The 16796-nt window shown below is 44.3% G+C and overlaps 1 protein-coding gene across 1 annotated transcript in view; it reads left to right on the plus strand.

Annotated features, from left to right (window-relative positions):
* etnk2 (ethanolamine kinase 2) overlaps window positions 1-16198 on the plus strand; it is a 34739-nt gene extending 18541 nt beyond the window's left edge. The window contains exons 6-9 of the mRNA XM_079741481.1: window positions 732-815; window positions 1391-1551; window positions 12242-12315; window positions 12926-16198. Coding sequence (XP_079597607.1) covers window positions 732-815; window positions 1391-1551; window positions 12242-12315; window positions 12926-12998 — 392 coding nt within the window. The 3' untranslated portion in view covers window positions 12999-16198. The remainder of the gene's footprint in view (window positions 1-731; window positions 816-1390; window positions 1552-12241; window positions 12316-12925) is intronic.
* The last annotated feature ends 598 nt before the right edge of the window (window positions 16199-16796 follow it).

Here is a 16796-nt window from a genome sequence, read left to right on the forward strand (position 1 = left end):
AATGCATTTTTCACAACAGACAATTTGACTGGAACTGCTTAGCAGGTAGTTGTTATTTTGCGTTTAAGATATTGAGTGATTTCTTCTTTCTTCATGATCCATGGCTGCCTTTGTGAATGTCGGCACACATCGAATAATCGATTATTTGTTCATACCACCCACTGATTATTCGACCATGAGAAATTTTAGTTATTCACATCCCTAATACATACATATATATATATATATATATATATATATATATATATATATATATATATATATATATATATATATATATATATATATACACACACACACACACAGACAAGGTTCTAACCGGTCAGTCATTGTGCAATCAGGGCAATTAATTATGTGGCCTTTCACTGCTACTTTTTCAGGTAGTCGCCATGGAAACGACTCACCATTAGCAGACTTTCAGACAGGCAAATTGATGAACCCAGCCACCATGTTAATAATATTGACCAGGGATGGCAGGATTCACATGTTAGAAACACACTCTAACGCACACACACTCAAACACACACACACACACACACACACACACACACACACACACTCTAACACTCTAACACTGGCTGGCTCAAAATGATAATCCCTCTGCCACCCCTTTAGTTCACCTCAATTTATCTTTATGGCTCTTAACCTGTGTGTACCATCTGGACTCTGGAAAACAAGGACTATACATAATAGGTGGTGTGCTATTTCATGTGTCCCATGTCTCTATGCAGGTCACGTGCGCTTCATAGACTACGAGTACTCCAGCTACAACTACCAGGCCTTTGACATCGGCAACCACTTCAATGAGTTTGCAGGTTGGTCCATGTAAAGAAACATGATAAAGGACAGACGGGACAGGGAGCGTGCATTTAGGAATGCCGTGCGTGACGGAGCACTGCGGCACAAAACAGTGAGTCCACCTCACCAGAATCAGTTGTGCGAGCCTATCATCATGTGTAGAATCAGTGATGTCAACCCAAAGGCTTTATACTTTCTGTCTTCTGTTTCAAAATTATAATTTCTTTACCTATACCTATGACACAATAGTGTGTTTTTTATACATTATACATTATACTGTATACAGTTAATATGTGTGTTATATCCACACCGGCGATCCACTGGCCATGCAGTTTCTGACCTGCTCCATTGTGAGAGTGCTGCACTTCTAAACATGTCCAATATCTTTCTAACTTAGCTTCAGGTGTTCATGTCAGACGTTTTGTTGGGGACGTTAATGTTTAATACGCAGGGCTAACTCTAGTTTAATGGCAAATATTTTTTATCATTGAAGTACTTCAATAAACATTCAAATATACATAAACCCCCAGCCAAACATCAAGAATGTCCCCTGAAGAGTGTCTGTGTGTGTGTGCGTGCGTTCGATGGGCAGGTATGAGCGAGCTGGACTACGGCCTGTACCCGAGCCGGGAGATGCAGCTGGAGTGGCTGCAGGTCTACCTGAAGGCCTACAAGCTGTTCACCAAGAACACGGAGCAGGTCAGCCCCCGCGAACTGGAAACCCTCTACGTACAGGTCAACAAGTTCGCCCTGGTGAGGATCAGCGCACGCACACACACAGGATCACACGCACGCACACACACACACACGCAGGAACAGGCACGCACACATACAAATACACCCACGCAGGCGTACACGTGCATGCACAAGCGCAGGCATGCACACGCATACAAATGCGCCCATGCGCACGCACATACATGCAAATACACACACGCACAAATACATGCGCACACAGGCGCAGGCACGAAAACATACCAACACACTCTCACATAAACATCCAAATTTGAGCATATTCACCACTATACTCATACACACACACTATTATAGTCGGTTTACATGAGAGTGTAAAGTCGCGTATGTGAGAGCGTATAGTGATGTATGTGAAAGAGTATAGTAGTGCGTGAGACAGCATGTACTTGGGTATGTGAGAGAATATTGTGGTGTGTGTGAGAGAGAATAGTAGTGTGTGTGAGTGTGTTTAACTAAAACGGAAGTGAGTTTGATTCCTCAGTTCCTGATTGGCTGACAAAAGAGGCGGTAGCTTCTGGCGCTCAAAATATTGCGCTGTCATTTCACTCTGCAATATCCAGCGATTCTGTTATGCTGCGTTCACACCAAAAAATGATTTGGACGCTTGTTTCCGTGGTCGCCTAAGTTTGAGAGAGGCTTCCTCTTGTGACCGCCAATTCAAAAAAGAAAGTGCAAAACATTACTCCTTCCCTCAACATTACTCCTTCCCTCAAAACTGTTACTTATTTTTCCAGGTGTACTTCTTGTTACTCCTTGCAGCACTGAGTAACTCTTTGTCTTTCAAAGCGCTGTTGTAAAACTCTGAACAGGACTGCTCAAAGTTGAGAGTGATCAGAAGCTCACTTCTCATGAGCTCTGTGGTGCACCTGTTCCTGCAGTCACTCCATTTGTTGGCCATTCTGGAGAAGATCCTTTCCACATGTCCAGTGGATGCTGGGATGCTCAGGATGTGGCTAGTGATAGACAGCATGTTAGGCAGGTAAGCTACTTGAAAGAGAGCCACCCACCTGGCAGCCATACCTTTGGATTTCAATTCATCTTCAGCATCGTCTTTGAGCCTCTTCAGAATGGGTTTTGCTGTGGAGCATTCATCATAAAGTTCATCCCTGTTGACTTTATGGATGAGGTGGAGCTTGGTGGTCACCCTCTCAATGTCACTAAAGGTCATGGTGCCATGGTGCAGAGAGAGAGGTTGCAGTGACAACAACCAGTTGTCTTCAGAAAAGTTGAACCATTTCTCAACATATGAGAGTGCTGTGTTGAGAAATGCAGTAAAATCTTCCCTTGCCATGTCTGCATCACGTGGACAGAGACGCTGCAGCTTCACTTCAGTTGAGTAGCCATAGAACTGGTCATCTCGTCCCTGTGTGAGCTTCTGCTTGAAGTTATCCATAATGGAATATAACTCAACACAGGTGGTTTCATCACTCTCCAGCTTCTTTACAACTTCCTCAAAGAGAGAGAGGATATTATTGCAGAAAAGAAGGTAAACCTCCACAATGTCTCCATCTTCCTCAGTTGAGTCCTCACTGAGCTTTAACAATGCTCGAGGTTGTTTGGGACACTCCTCCCCCAGCCTGATGAAGTATGATTTCAGTGCAATCCAGGTTTGCATTAGCCGGGTGATGGCTGGATTAAGGGAGAGCCACCTTGTTGTGACATATCGCAGAATTTCCTGGATCTCAACATCACAAAACCTACAAAACTCTTTGAGTGATTCTCTTCATTTGGCAGATGTGGAAAAGAAGGCATAGACCTTCAGCACAACATTTTCCACATCTACAGTGAGCTGGTCAAGAGCATGCTTCACTGTGTTGTGCACAATATGGGCATGGCAGTTTCCTTGCAGCAGATCTTTTTGTTTCTTCTTCAAGTTGGTGAAGACAGAGTTGTGAATTCCGTAATTCACATTTGTATTGTCTGCACTAAATGCTGTCACTTGATCAAAAGATAAGCCACATTTGTCAAGCGACTGCTCTATGAGAGCTACAATCCCAGCAGCGGACTCATCTGCATTTTCAATGAAATCCAGCATTTTGTTGGTGACCCCGCATTCTGGACTGAAGTATTGAACAGCAAGGGGGAACATCTTCCTGTTGTCTTTATTTGATGCATCTGTCTGAATGGAAAATGGGAGGGGTTTATCTGATGTTAGGGCCTTGAGAACATCAGCCACTGCCTTTGGAGCAAGGACATCTTTAACCACTGCCTCTGTTCTCCCGATAGTCTTTTTTTTTTACAATTTTTTTAATCCGGGAGAATCTTTTGATTCAGTTTATGTGCACAGTCAGCACTGTTGTAGCTGAGGTTGTGTCTGACTGTGTGGTACACCTGTGTCACTTCAGCTGCGGTAACCTAGAGGGGAGGAGTGGGATGACATTGTTAATTAAATTGAACAGTATTTGTCTGCTGCCTGTCTTATGACTTGAAAGGAAGTCAGGTCATCCAAACAGTTAAACCACACTAATAATATAATTGATGTAATGATCACTGATCAAAAATATAAATATTTTGACAGAGAATACACAGAAAGCTCTACAAACATTTTTAATCTAGGAAATGTATATATATTAAAGAATAAACGTTTTCTTTTAACACATTTATTTATTTATTTGTTACATTTAATCCATTAAAATCCATTCAAGAACATTGTCCTGCAATTAAGTCCGCATGCAACAAGTGCAAGAAGATTGGGCACTGGGAAAGAATGTGCAAAAGTAAAATGGCAGTGAATGAAGTCAGCGAGCATGAAGGAAATGCAGCTTACTTTCTAGGCTCAGTAAAATGCACATCCTCAAGCAGTGGCGGGCAATGGACAGTAAAGTTGAATATCTGCCACACGCCAGTTAGTTTCAAAATAGACACTGGAGCGGATGTGTGCATTATGAGTGAAGAGACTTTCAAGAGTCTCAGCCAAGCAACTAAACTACACCCAGCAAAAGCCATGCTGTGTAGTCCAGGTGGGCGATTGAACTGTATTGGCCAATTCACAGCAAACGTGTGGCACAAGGACAAAAAGTACTCATTCAGAGTCTATGTTGTTGGAGGAGGGAGTGTGAGCAACCTGCTTAGCAGAGCAGTGGCACAGACAATGGGGCTCGTGAATAGAATTTGTGAGGTCCGTGGCGCCGGAGGAGAGTTCGGTCTGCTAAAAACACAGCCGGTGCAAATAGCGCTCCAGGAGGATGCCCAACCCTATGCTGTCCACACTGCCCGCAGAGTCCCCATTCCCCTCATGAAGTCTCTCAAGCTGGAGCTGGACAGAATGGAGACCAAAGGCGGCGTAGAAAAGGTGACGGAGCCCACAGAGTGGTGCGCTCCCATGGTGCCCGCTCCCAAGAAATCAGGACAGGTGCGTATCTGCGTTGACCTACGAAAATTAAACAAGGCCGTTAAGAGAGAGAGGTTTGTTTTTCCGACAACAGATGACATCACGGTGTTCTCCTTATTAGATGCAGCAGCAGGGTTCTGGCAGATACCGCTAGACAAGGATAGTCAGAGACTGACAACCTTTATCACACCATTTGCCAGGTACTGTTTCAAACGACTCCCATTTGGGATATCTAGCGCACCCGAAATTTTTTCAGAGAAAGATGGATGAAACGCTGGAAGGCCTACCAGGGAACGCTGTTTACATGGACGACATCATAGTGCATGGAAAAGATATGGCCCAGCACGACAAACGTCTACGGCAGGTCATGGAGCGCCTGGAGACAGCTGGGCTGAAGCTAAATGAAGAAAAGTGTGCCTTGAGACAGCGAAGACTAAATTTTTTGGGTGACGTGATAGACGCAGATGGCACACGTCCTGACCCAGCCAAGGTCTCCGCTATAAACGACCTGACTCCACCCACTAATGTCCACGAGCTGAAGAGAGTCCTCGGGATGGTGAATTATTTAGGTAAATACATCCCGAACCTAGCTGCTCTGGGGCAGCCCATGTACGAACTACTGAAGTCCAAATCCATGTGGACATGGGGCCCAGTACAGCAGTCAGCATTCCAATCCATCAAAGAACTTCTTACAACCCCACCCACTCTGGCGTTTTATGATGTCAACAAAACCACTGCTGTCTCTGCAGATGCCAGCAGCTATGGAATCAGGGGCGTGCTGATGCAACTGCACAGTGAGGGCTGGAAACCTGTAGCCTATTGTTCACGGCGTCTGAGTGGGGCGGAAACCAGGTACGCTCAGATAGAAAAAGAGTGCCTGGCGAGCGTCTGGACCTGCGAACGATTTGGGAAATACTTACACGGCCTAGAGGGGTTCAGGCTGATCACAGATCACAAACCGTTAGTCCCGCTAATGAACTCCAAAGACCTAGATACTGTCCCCATCCGCTGCCAGAGGCTCCTGATGCGGCTGATGAGGTTCAACCCTACAGCGGAATATGCACCAGGGAAAACCCTCGTCACGGCAGACGCGTTGTCCAGGAGCCCAGTAGGAGATGCGCAGGATGGAGGCGACACCAATGTTGATGTGGAGTGCTACGTAGCATCCATCATCAACAACATGCCGGCTACAGAGGGGAGAATGGACAGTATCAGAGCTGCCACAGTTGTTGATGACACACTACAAGCTGTGACCAGATACATACAGTCCGGGTGGCCTGATCACGTAGGTAAGACACACCCAACGGTTAGAGAGTTCTTCCCCATGAGAAACGAGCTGTCAGTTCACCAGGGCCTGGTGATTAGAGGCAATAGGATAGTAATCCCAGAGACATTGAGAGCAGATGTGTTAGAACGTATCCATGATGGTCATCAGGGACTGACTCAATGAAGAGACAGAGCTAACTCTGCCGTCTGGTGGCCGGGTATATCAGCTCACATCAAGCAGAAAGTCCTAGCCTGCCAGCCTTGTCAGGAACAAAGGAGAGCTAAGTCCAAAGAGCCTTTGATCTCCACACCGCTCCCGGACAGGCCATGGAAAAGAATCGGCATGGACTTATGTGAGTACAACAAACAGAACTATTTAGTTATCTCTGACTACTATTCACGGTTTATTGAGATTCTCCATATGCCCACCACCACTACCATCCAAGTAGTCACAAAACTGAAAGCTACTTTTGCCCGCTATGGGGTGGCAGACGAAGTGGTCAGTGACAATGGCCCACAGTTTTCTAGTGAGGAGTTCAAGCAACTGGCCTGTGAATTAGACTTCACACACATCACATCGAGCCCACACCCTCCTCAAGGCAACGGGCACGCCGAAAGAGCGGTGCAAATAGCAAAAGGGATCCTGAGACAAAAGGACCCTCTCCTGGCACTTATGTGCTACAGATCTACTCCGTGCAGCAGCACTGGGGTAAGCCCAGCAGAACTCTTAATGGGCCGCAAGATTCGAACCACTCTGCCTACCCTTGACCGCTACCTACAACCCAGACGGCCTAACAAGCAGAGTATCGCAGCCAAGGACGCATCAGAGAAGAGGAAACAAACCTACTACTACAACCAACGCCACGGAGTGAAGAACCTTCCAACACTAAGGGCAGGGGACCACGTCCTCACAAGACTGGACCATCAAAAGTCCTGGGTCACTCCAGCTGTGGTGACTGGCGAGAGCATCACACCGAGATCCTACCATGTGGAGACGGGGCAGGGAGCCAGACTTTGCCGCAACCGTCGCCATCTTCAGGTGGTGCCCAGCGTGAGATCTACACCATCAGGTACACTGGGGCCTCAACACCAGAGCAGCCGTCCAGTGACCCGGGGAGAAGTACTACAATGGTTGACACCAGCACGGGCGCAGTTGCTGATGGCCTCACTCAGACCAGGTCAGGCAGGGTCAGTAGACCAGTTCAGAGACTGGACCTGTGAGCGGTCGTGTCACCTGGACACTTGGAAAAAGGAAAAGAGTTCCAGAAATGTCTATCATACTGTGCACTGTGATACACGAGATTGGTAATATTGCATTGAGTTCCAACAATAAAAAGTGTTTCATCTTTAATGTGAAAAGAGTTCCAGAAATGTCTATCATACCGTGTCGGAATGTATTGGTTGGTTTTACATTGAGTTCCAGAAGGCTGTACACATTTTCCTGGTTTGGTCATAGAATTGACAGAATAGTACTTTAATAAGCCTTAAGTGATGTTCCTAGCCAATGTTGATAATTTCAGTGTTAAGATCGTAAGAATCTCAAGGGGAAGATGTAATAGAATTGTATGATCATATGTACAGTGGGGCAAAAAAGTATTTAGTGAGCCACCAATTGTGCAAGTTCTCCCACTTAAAAAGACGAGAGAGGCCTGCAATTTTCATCATAGGTAAACCTCAGCTATGAGAGACAAAATGAAAAAAAAAAATCCAGAAAATCACTGTCTGATTTTTTAAGAATTTATTTGCAAATTATGGTGGAAAATAAGTATTTGGTCACCTACAAACCAGCAACATTTCTGGCTGTCACAGACCTGTAACTTCTTCTTTAAGAGGCTCCTCTGTCCTCCACTTGTTACCTGTATTAATGGCACCTGTTTGAACTCCTTATCAGTATAAAAGACACCTGTCCACAACCTCAAACAGTCACACTCCAAACTTCACTATGACCAAGACCAAAGAGCTGTCAAAGGACACCAGAAACACAATTGTAGACCTGCACCAGGCTGGGAAGTCTGAATCTGCAATAGGTAAGCAGCTTGGTGTGAAGAAATCAACTGTGGGAGCAATTATTAGGAAATGGAATACATACAAGACCACTGATAATCTCCCTCGATCTGGGGCTCCACGCAAGATCTCACCCTGTGGGGTCAAAATGATCACAAGAACGGTGAACAAAAATCCCAGAACCACACGGGGGGACCTAGTGAATGACCTCCAGAGAGCTGGGACCAAAGTAACAAAGGCTACCATCACTAACACACTACGCCGCCAGGGACTCAAATCCTGCAGTGCCAGACGTGTCCCCCTGCTAAAGCCAGTGCATGCCCGGGCCCGTTTGAAGTTTGCTAGAGAGCATTTGGATGATCCAGAACAGGATTGGGAGAATGTCATATGGTCAGATGAAACCAAAATAGAACTTTTTGGTAAAAACTCAACTCGTCGTGTTTGGGGGAGAAAGAATGCTGAGTTGCATCCAAAGAACACCATACCTACAGTGAAGCATGGGGGTGGAAACATCATGCTTTGGGGCTGTTTTTCTGCCAAGGGACCAGGCCGTCTGATCCGTATGACGGAAAGAATGAATGGGGCCATGTATCGTGAAATTTTGAGTGAAAACCTCCTTCCATCAGCAAGGGCACTGAAGATGAAACGTGGCTGGGTCTTTCAGCATGACAATGACCCCAAACACACCGCCCGGGCAACGAAGGAGTGGCTTCGTAAGAAGCATTTCAAGGTCCTGGAGTGGCCTAGCCAGTCTCCAGATCTCAACCCCATAGAAAATCTTTGGAGGGAGTTGAAAGTCCGTGTGGCCCAAAAACATCACTGCTCTAGAGGAGATCTGAATGGAGGAATGGGCCAAAATACCAGCAGCAGTGTGTGAAAACCTTGTAAAGACTTACAGAAAACGTTTGACCTCTGTCATTGCCAACAAAGGGCATGTCCCTTTGTTGGCAATGACAGAGATGACCTTTTGTTATTGACCAAATACTTATTTTCCACCATAATTTGCAAATAAATTCTTTAAAAATCAGACAGTGTGATTTTCTAGATTTTTTTTTTTCATTTTCTCTCTCATAGCTGAGGTATACCTATGATGAAAATTACAGGCCTCTCTCATCTTTTTAAGTGAGAGAACTTGCACAATTGGAGGCTGACTAAATACTTTTTTGCCCCACTGTAAATGACGTACCCGGATACGTCGTGACGGAACGGGGCATGCGCGGACGCGGGCCGAAAGTAAAGACGTTGATTTAACTTGGACTCATGTGTGGACGTCTTTTATTATAAGTAACCAAATACTTTACACATTCTATTCTCTTTCTACTTCGCTTTCTGTCTGTGTCGCTAGTTTTTACCCGCAGAAAAACTGCCTCTTACTCGTTCCTCTCTCTCTTTCGCTCGCCCAATCACTCGCAAGTGACGCTACTTCGCTCTGATTGGTTGACTACGGCTGCACTCGCAAAAAGGGGTATTACACTAAATATATATATACATATATAAATCATATCATATATCACTATATTATTATAATATTATAATATATATATTATTTATAAATATATTATCAACTTTCCATTTCTTTAGGTCAGTTAACCTGGGTTACAGATACATACACCCCAAGCACGCACATACACACCGCATACACACACATGCGCACGAACATACATGGAAGCGAACACACGCCCCAACACACACGCAGGCACACACACCGCACGTCAAGACAAAGGCAGCGACACATACACTGAAGCGCACACACAGGCGCGCATGGACACACGCACACACACACACCGCACGTCAAGACAAAGGCAGCGACACACTCGCCGAGGTAAGACGTTATGTTTTTAAACATAACGTCTCCACCATCGACACACGCGCAGGTAAGAACACACACGCACGCGCACAAACCGCAGCGACACTCGCACACACCGCAGTGACACTCGTCCAGGTAAGACGTTATGTTTTTAAGCACAACGGCTCCGCCATCGACACACATGCCCAGGTAATAACACACACGCACACACCGCAGCGACAAACTCTCCCAGGTAAGACGTTCTGTCTATAGACTGTAGAAATTGCGATTAAAAAAAGGGATGAGACAATTTCTCACCTCGACAAGCAACGGCAGGTCGTTCATTTTGTCATATAAAAAACATTTTGTCATATAAAAAACAATTCAAACATCGCACAGACTGGCATATCAGCACAGTGACGTGATCTTAAAGAGACAGTGTCACTATAACGCAACGGAAACGTGTCAAAAACACAGTATGGTGAATTATGTCTATACAGTCCACCACAAGACTACACTTTGTTGCTCAAATGTAATATTACCCTCTTCCTTGAGCCTCCCGAAATGTCTTTACACTTTGTTGCTCAAACTTTATATTACTCTCCTCCTTGAGCCTCCCGAAAGTCTTGCGATATGGATATCCCCTTTCCCCCTGCGGCCTGTTTTAGTTGTTTTATTATTCTTATGTTTTGTGTGTATGCTATGTGTGACTTTAGGCTACTGCTGCCTGTCTTGGCCAGGACACTGGAAGAGATGTTTAATCTCAATGATGATGATTATTTTCAACTAACCAATAGTAGTTGCCTTGCATTTTAAAATGTCACTGTGCACTTTTCAGCCCTGAATAACAGTAAAAGCTACCCCTGTTACCATAAATTGACTAATTTTATAATGTAATCAAATGCTCACACACTATCTGCTTTCAGACACACGTGTAAGTCCTAGAGGTTGAGTGCGCGCGCGAAAACTCTAGTATATATTATATCAAAGCCAAAAGCTGTCTGAGCCTCCAGATGATATTATGAATCTAAACAACTGCGTCGGGTTATCCGACGTCTCTGGTCCTTCCATATCAATCTGAAGTCCAGATTGAACCAGGACATGGAGATTTGAGCTTCTCCGGTGGGGACCGGGAGCTCAGCTCCGGGGGCCGGCGGGACCTCCTTCATCTCCTCGCCGGAGGAGCTCCAGGCTGTCCGCAAACGGCAACAATCCATTTCTCCTCCATGTCGCGGTTCAATCTGGACTTCAGGACCCCCCACCGGAGCTCCCGGAGTGTTCTAGATTAGAATATTTTATAGAACGGATGATATTATGAATCCTAAATGACTGCGTCAGTTTCTGTGACGTCTCTGGTACCTCACAACACGTAGAGACTGGCCATGGTTGAGAATGAATTGGCGGTCACAAGAGGAAGCCTCTCTCAAACTCAGGCGACCACGCAAACAAGCGTCCAAATCATTTTTTGGTGTGAACGCAGCATAACAGAATCGCTGGAAATTCCAGAGTGAAATGACAGCGCAGTATTTGGAGCGCCAGAAGCTACCGCGTCTTCTGTCACCCAATCAGGAACTGAGGAATCAAACTCACTTCCGTTTCATTCAAACTCTCTCACACACAATACTATTCTCTCTCACACGCAATACTATATTCTCTTGCAAAAACAACTATACTCCCTCACACACAATACTATTCTCTCTCACATACACTACTATTCTCTCTCACACACTACTATTCTCTTACATTAACAACTATATTCTCACACACTACTGTTCTCTTACATTAACAAATATATTCTCACACACTACTATATTCTCTTGCATAAACAACTATACTCTCTCATACACACTACTATATTCTCCTGCATAAACACCTATACTCTCTCACATACACTACTAAAATCTCTCACATACCCAACTACTGTCTATGCTCTCCCACACACTACTATACTCTCTCACATACACTACTACACTCTCTCACACACAATACTATTCTCTCACATACCCAACTATATACCCTCTCACACACTACTATACTCTCACATACATTACTATACTCTCACATACAAGACTATACACTCTCATACATACATACATGTAAAAGGAGTATAACAGTGTGTGTGTTTATGAGTATAGTGGTGTAATTGCGAGATTATAATAGTGTGTGTAAGACCAAGTATGAATTCTGCCCCAGGCGGCCCCTCAGACGCATGCACACACCCATACGCACATATACACACATACAAAAACACACAGACACATACACGCAACCACCTGCAACTGATCTGTTATTTGTTCTTTCAAAAGGCTTCTCACTTCTTCTGGGGATTTTGGGCGCTCATCCAAGCCAAGTACTCTTCCATCGACTTTGACTTCCTGGGGTAAGTGTGTGTGTGTGTGTGCGTGTGCGTCACTGTGTAGAGTATTACTTAACTAGGTTGGACCACCGCATGTCGGGCCTTAATGGTGATCTGTCAGTACTGCTTCAGTAGGGTACAGTGACAGACTGAAACTCAAGCCCTGCAAAACCCAATCCCTCTCTATAATCTTTCCTGTATGAGTTCCCACGCAGAGTTAGGGGTCACACATGCTGCTCTCATGGTTTAACCAGAGGAAGTGATGGTGGAAGGTCTTTCTTTCCTTCTCTCTCTTTTTCCTTTTTTCCTTCATTTAAAAAAATTAAATAAAAATATATTTATGTATAAAAAAATGAAGGGGAAAAAAAAACTGTATGGACTTGAGCTCATACTCAATGAGAGCTGCAGTTCAAGTTCACATGAAGTGAAGAATTAAAAATTGCACTATCTTTTTCGGCCGCTAGTTGGCGACACTAAAGCGGGTTTGTACCTCCAAGACTGTCCCTGTCCCTGTCCAGGCGGTTCAGTGGGTCAGCATGGGAGGCTGCCAAAGCTCCCTCTGTCCATTGAAAGTACACAGATTCTGTCTGAATAACAAGGGGTGTTTTTAACTGGTGTTTGTTTGGTTCCGCAGATACGCCGTGCTGCGGTTCAACCAGTACTTTAAGACCAAGCCCACGGTGATGGCGCTGAAGATCCCAGAGTAAAGAGCCCCACAGCAGGGGCTGGGGAGGCAGGTGGAGGGGGAAGGGAGGTGGATCTTCCTCATGGCAGGAAAGCGATGGGACACCGAGCCACCCCCACCACAACGCATACTCATACTCTTAACCCACCCCCCAGCCCCCCTCTTTAATGCAGCAGAAGTAATCGGTCAATTATCTTCCCGTATTTATTTTCCCACATCTTGGTTCTAACCACGGCGTGCTCGGCTAGAGCTGTGTTTTTTGCCTGCATTAAATTTTGAATGTATTTATCTTTTTTTTTTTTTAAATAATGGATCTAGGCGTCCCTACCCCCCTCCCTCCCTACCCACCCCCCGGGCAGCAGAGCTACTTATGTGCCCAAGGTTTAGGGTGGCTGTACAGATTGTAATGTCGCTCCACAGGCGGGCGTAGCGGGTAAAGGGAAGGGTGGTGAGGCTCGCTCGCGCTCCGTTAAAGCACTATGCCGTGAAACGTCTGATCGCACGGGCGGTAGCTATGGCTACCGAAGCATTTCAGTATTGTGTGTGTGTGTGTTTGTGTGTGTGTGTGTGTGTGTGTGTGTGTGTGTGTGTCTGGTAGACCACACTGTTGCGGTTGTTTCTTCTCACCCTTTCTATACTTGTGTCTCCTCATCGCTCTTATCTTGTCGTGATCCATTCAAATGTAGAAGCGGTATCATGGACACATCACACAGCCCGTGGGTACTTCATGTAACACTAACCTTAGTAACGGCAATGTCCACAACAGACGGTGTGGGAGCTGGTGGACACAGGAGGGCTTTGGTTGCGGTCCCGGCTGTGACGGGGGTCACTGACGGGGCCTTGCACCGCTGAAGGGTTATTGTGCGCCCGATGGCCTGATTCTCTTTCCGCTTTCGTGGCTTTTATGGTCACAGCGAACCGCTCCGGTGAACTTTCCATTCTGAACAGTCGGAAAAAAAACATGACCCTGCTCACCCCCAGGGCCGGCCTCCTGCAAGAAGGCCTTCTCAGCCACTGTGCACATTCCCCCCCCCCCCCCCCCCCCACCTCTCTACTCATTGGTGGAGATTCTGGCTGGCAACAACACAGTTTGTATTAAGGACCTGTGGTTTCATATCGAAGCCTTCCTTGACTGCGCGTCGGCACCAAGGCCAAGTATCATTGTTGCATAATTGGCTGTTGCATAAAAGTTTTGTATTTAAAGGCCAAGTCTGGGTTTAAAAAAGAGAACTAGAGAGAATATTGGTTTGTCGTTGCCCTTTTGCTTTGTTCAGAGATCTTTATTGCTTTGGCCCGGAACAAGAGATAGATGTCCCATTTCCACCGCCCGCACACACCACAGAGTTTACAACTCAGCCATTACCTTCACCAACACAGATGCGCGTTAATGATTTGATTTAAATGGCCCATCTTTGATGAAAGAACATTTGTATAGATGTGCTGTTAAGATGTCTGCAGTGATAGTCCAAAGTTAAAGACCGGTGTCTTTAAGTTAGGCGCCCAAAGTACAAAGAAAAACGTTTGTAGAAAATTGTTTGTATACATTTGTATAAATATATATTTGTTTTGTGACACTTTGCCTCTGCGACGCGTGTCGTGTTACAGGCTTAATAATTCAGCAGGTGCGCGCTAAGTAGGTACAGCGGGAACAGCCGCCGGTATAAAGAGCGACCAATCAGAGGGTAGACAGCAGCAGCTGACGCAAATGGTGACATAATTGCTTTTTACCCAATTAGAATGGTGGCACCCTGTTGATCACCACTCTGATCACCGGGAGCAGTGACAACCTGAACGAACAGAGGAGTATCCAGGGTCCTTCTCCCTGACTCAGTTTCATTTAAAACAGCCGGCCTCCAATCCTTTTGAGGTCTAAAAGATGACTTATAAGAAAGGTATTCTAGATATCAAATGACATATCACTTTATCTTCCTCTCCATAGGGAAATAACAACAAATTATTAATAAACTTTGACAACAAACCTAAGGCCAGCAACAATTGAAAGATGACCCTCGGTAAGGTGAAGGTCTACATCACAGAGTGTAAGGGTAGGGACGAACATGACTTAATAATTAACTTGATGAGCTACCTACGGTTACCTACCACACCTCTGAGATCTATATAAGAAGTTGATTTATTTGAATGCACATGAACCCTACCCTTGCACTAAAAGGCTTTCTCTGTCATCCCTGAATCTGCTTCTCTTTCTCATTTGAGCATGCCCCTGCTATGAAAATGAATCGATCCATAGTAACCACCGAAAGGTAGACATCGAAGGGTTGGGAACAGAAAAAGAGGACCAATAGGAGAAATATACAGGCTAGACCAAAGCACAATGTGGGGAGTGGCCGTAGGTTATCAAATGACTAATCGTGGTACTGTGTGTGTCTGTTTTTGTTAGCTCTTTTTTTTAAAAGAAGATTTGAGGAGGTTGGTGGTAAGGGATTGTGTAGTAACTGGTAAAAGATTTGCTGGTTAGGGCAAACTATTACGCTTGCTGCTTCAAATGAGCAAACGTGAAATGTATGTTGTGTGGGTGTGGACCACAAGGCACACTCCTGAAGTACATAAGGAGATTAAAACGTGTACAACAGTTGAAGTGTATTGGCACTTGGATGTTCTGTAATTTATTGGTGATTTGGTTATTGTCTCCACTCCTCTTCAAACCTCATATTTTCATTGGACATTCATGATTACTCATTGTGATCACTATCCTTTCCTCTGAAGTGTCCAAGATGAGGTCAATTCTCAGACCAAAACGTTTCAAGCTGAAAAATAAGAACAGAAAATTTTGTTTTGGGGTTTGTGCTCATCCATGTAAGAGTTAGATATGAATATCAACGGGCCATTTATTTACGGTTGCTCTCATGTGCTTAGTTTTTCTTCTGCATACCAAAATGTTTAGCTTTGTACGGTTTGTATTGCAGGTGTGTGTGTGTGTGTGTGTGTGTTTTAACAGGCTTCTTTTAAAACAAACTGTACATAGAGTTCCAAATTATTATTTTCTTCTTTGCATTTTTACTACTTTCTACGTTTGCTTTTTGTACATTATTTGACTTGAATCTTTCCAGAGCTGTATTCAAAAGGGGACCCAGCTGTGAAGGGGATAGTGTGCCTGCTGTATAGGGCATGATGCCGTGTCCATCGTTGCGTTGACTAATAGTGTAAATACTGTAATAATGACTGTGATTTCTGACTGTACAGTGAACCTTTACCTCTCTTCACGTGTGGCAGGAAGAGTTATTTAACATTCTTAGGTAATTATTTCAAATTAAAAGCTCTAAATTAAACTAATGACTGTGTGTGTGCACTTGCTTTATGTCTGACCAGAGTAAATTACATATAAAACAGTGGAAAACCCATTGTCAGCTGTTATATATATATATATATATATATATATATATATATATATATATATATATATATATATATATATATATACACTGTAAAAGAAAACACTAAATTTACAGTAAATTACTGGCTATAAATTGCATTACTTTCACAGTATTTCTACAGGAATCTACTGTTCACATTTTCATAGTAATTTACAGTAAATAGTTCACAGTAATTAGTTATATTTTCACAGTAATTTACAGTAGATAAATCACAGCGAATTACAATAAGAATACAACTGCATACTGTATCTTCAAAGTTGTCATACCCATTAAAATACTGTGATTTAGCAATATTATTACAGTACCTTGCGGTACATACGTTACACTGAATGGCTGTATTTTTACATTTTTACTGTGAAAGTAATGCAATTAGGTAGCCAGTAATTTACTGTAACTTCACAGTTGTCTTTCCCATGGAATTACTGTGA

Source organism: Pollachius pollachius, assembly GCF_949987615.1.
Source record: "Pollachius pollachius genome assembly, chromosome: 8".
Classification (NCBI taxonomy): Eukaryota; Metazoa; Chordata; class Actinopteri; order Gadiformes; family Gadidae; genus Pollachius; species Pollachius pollachius.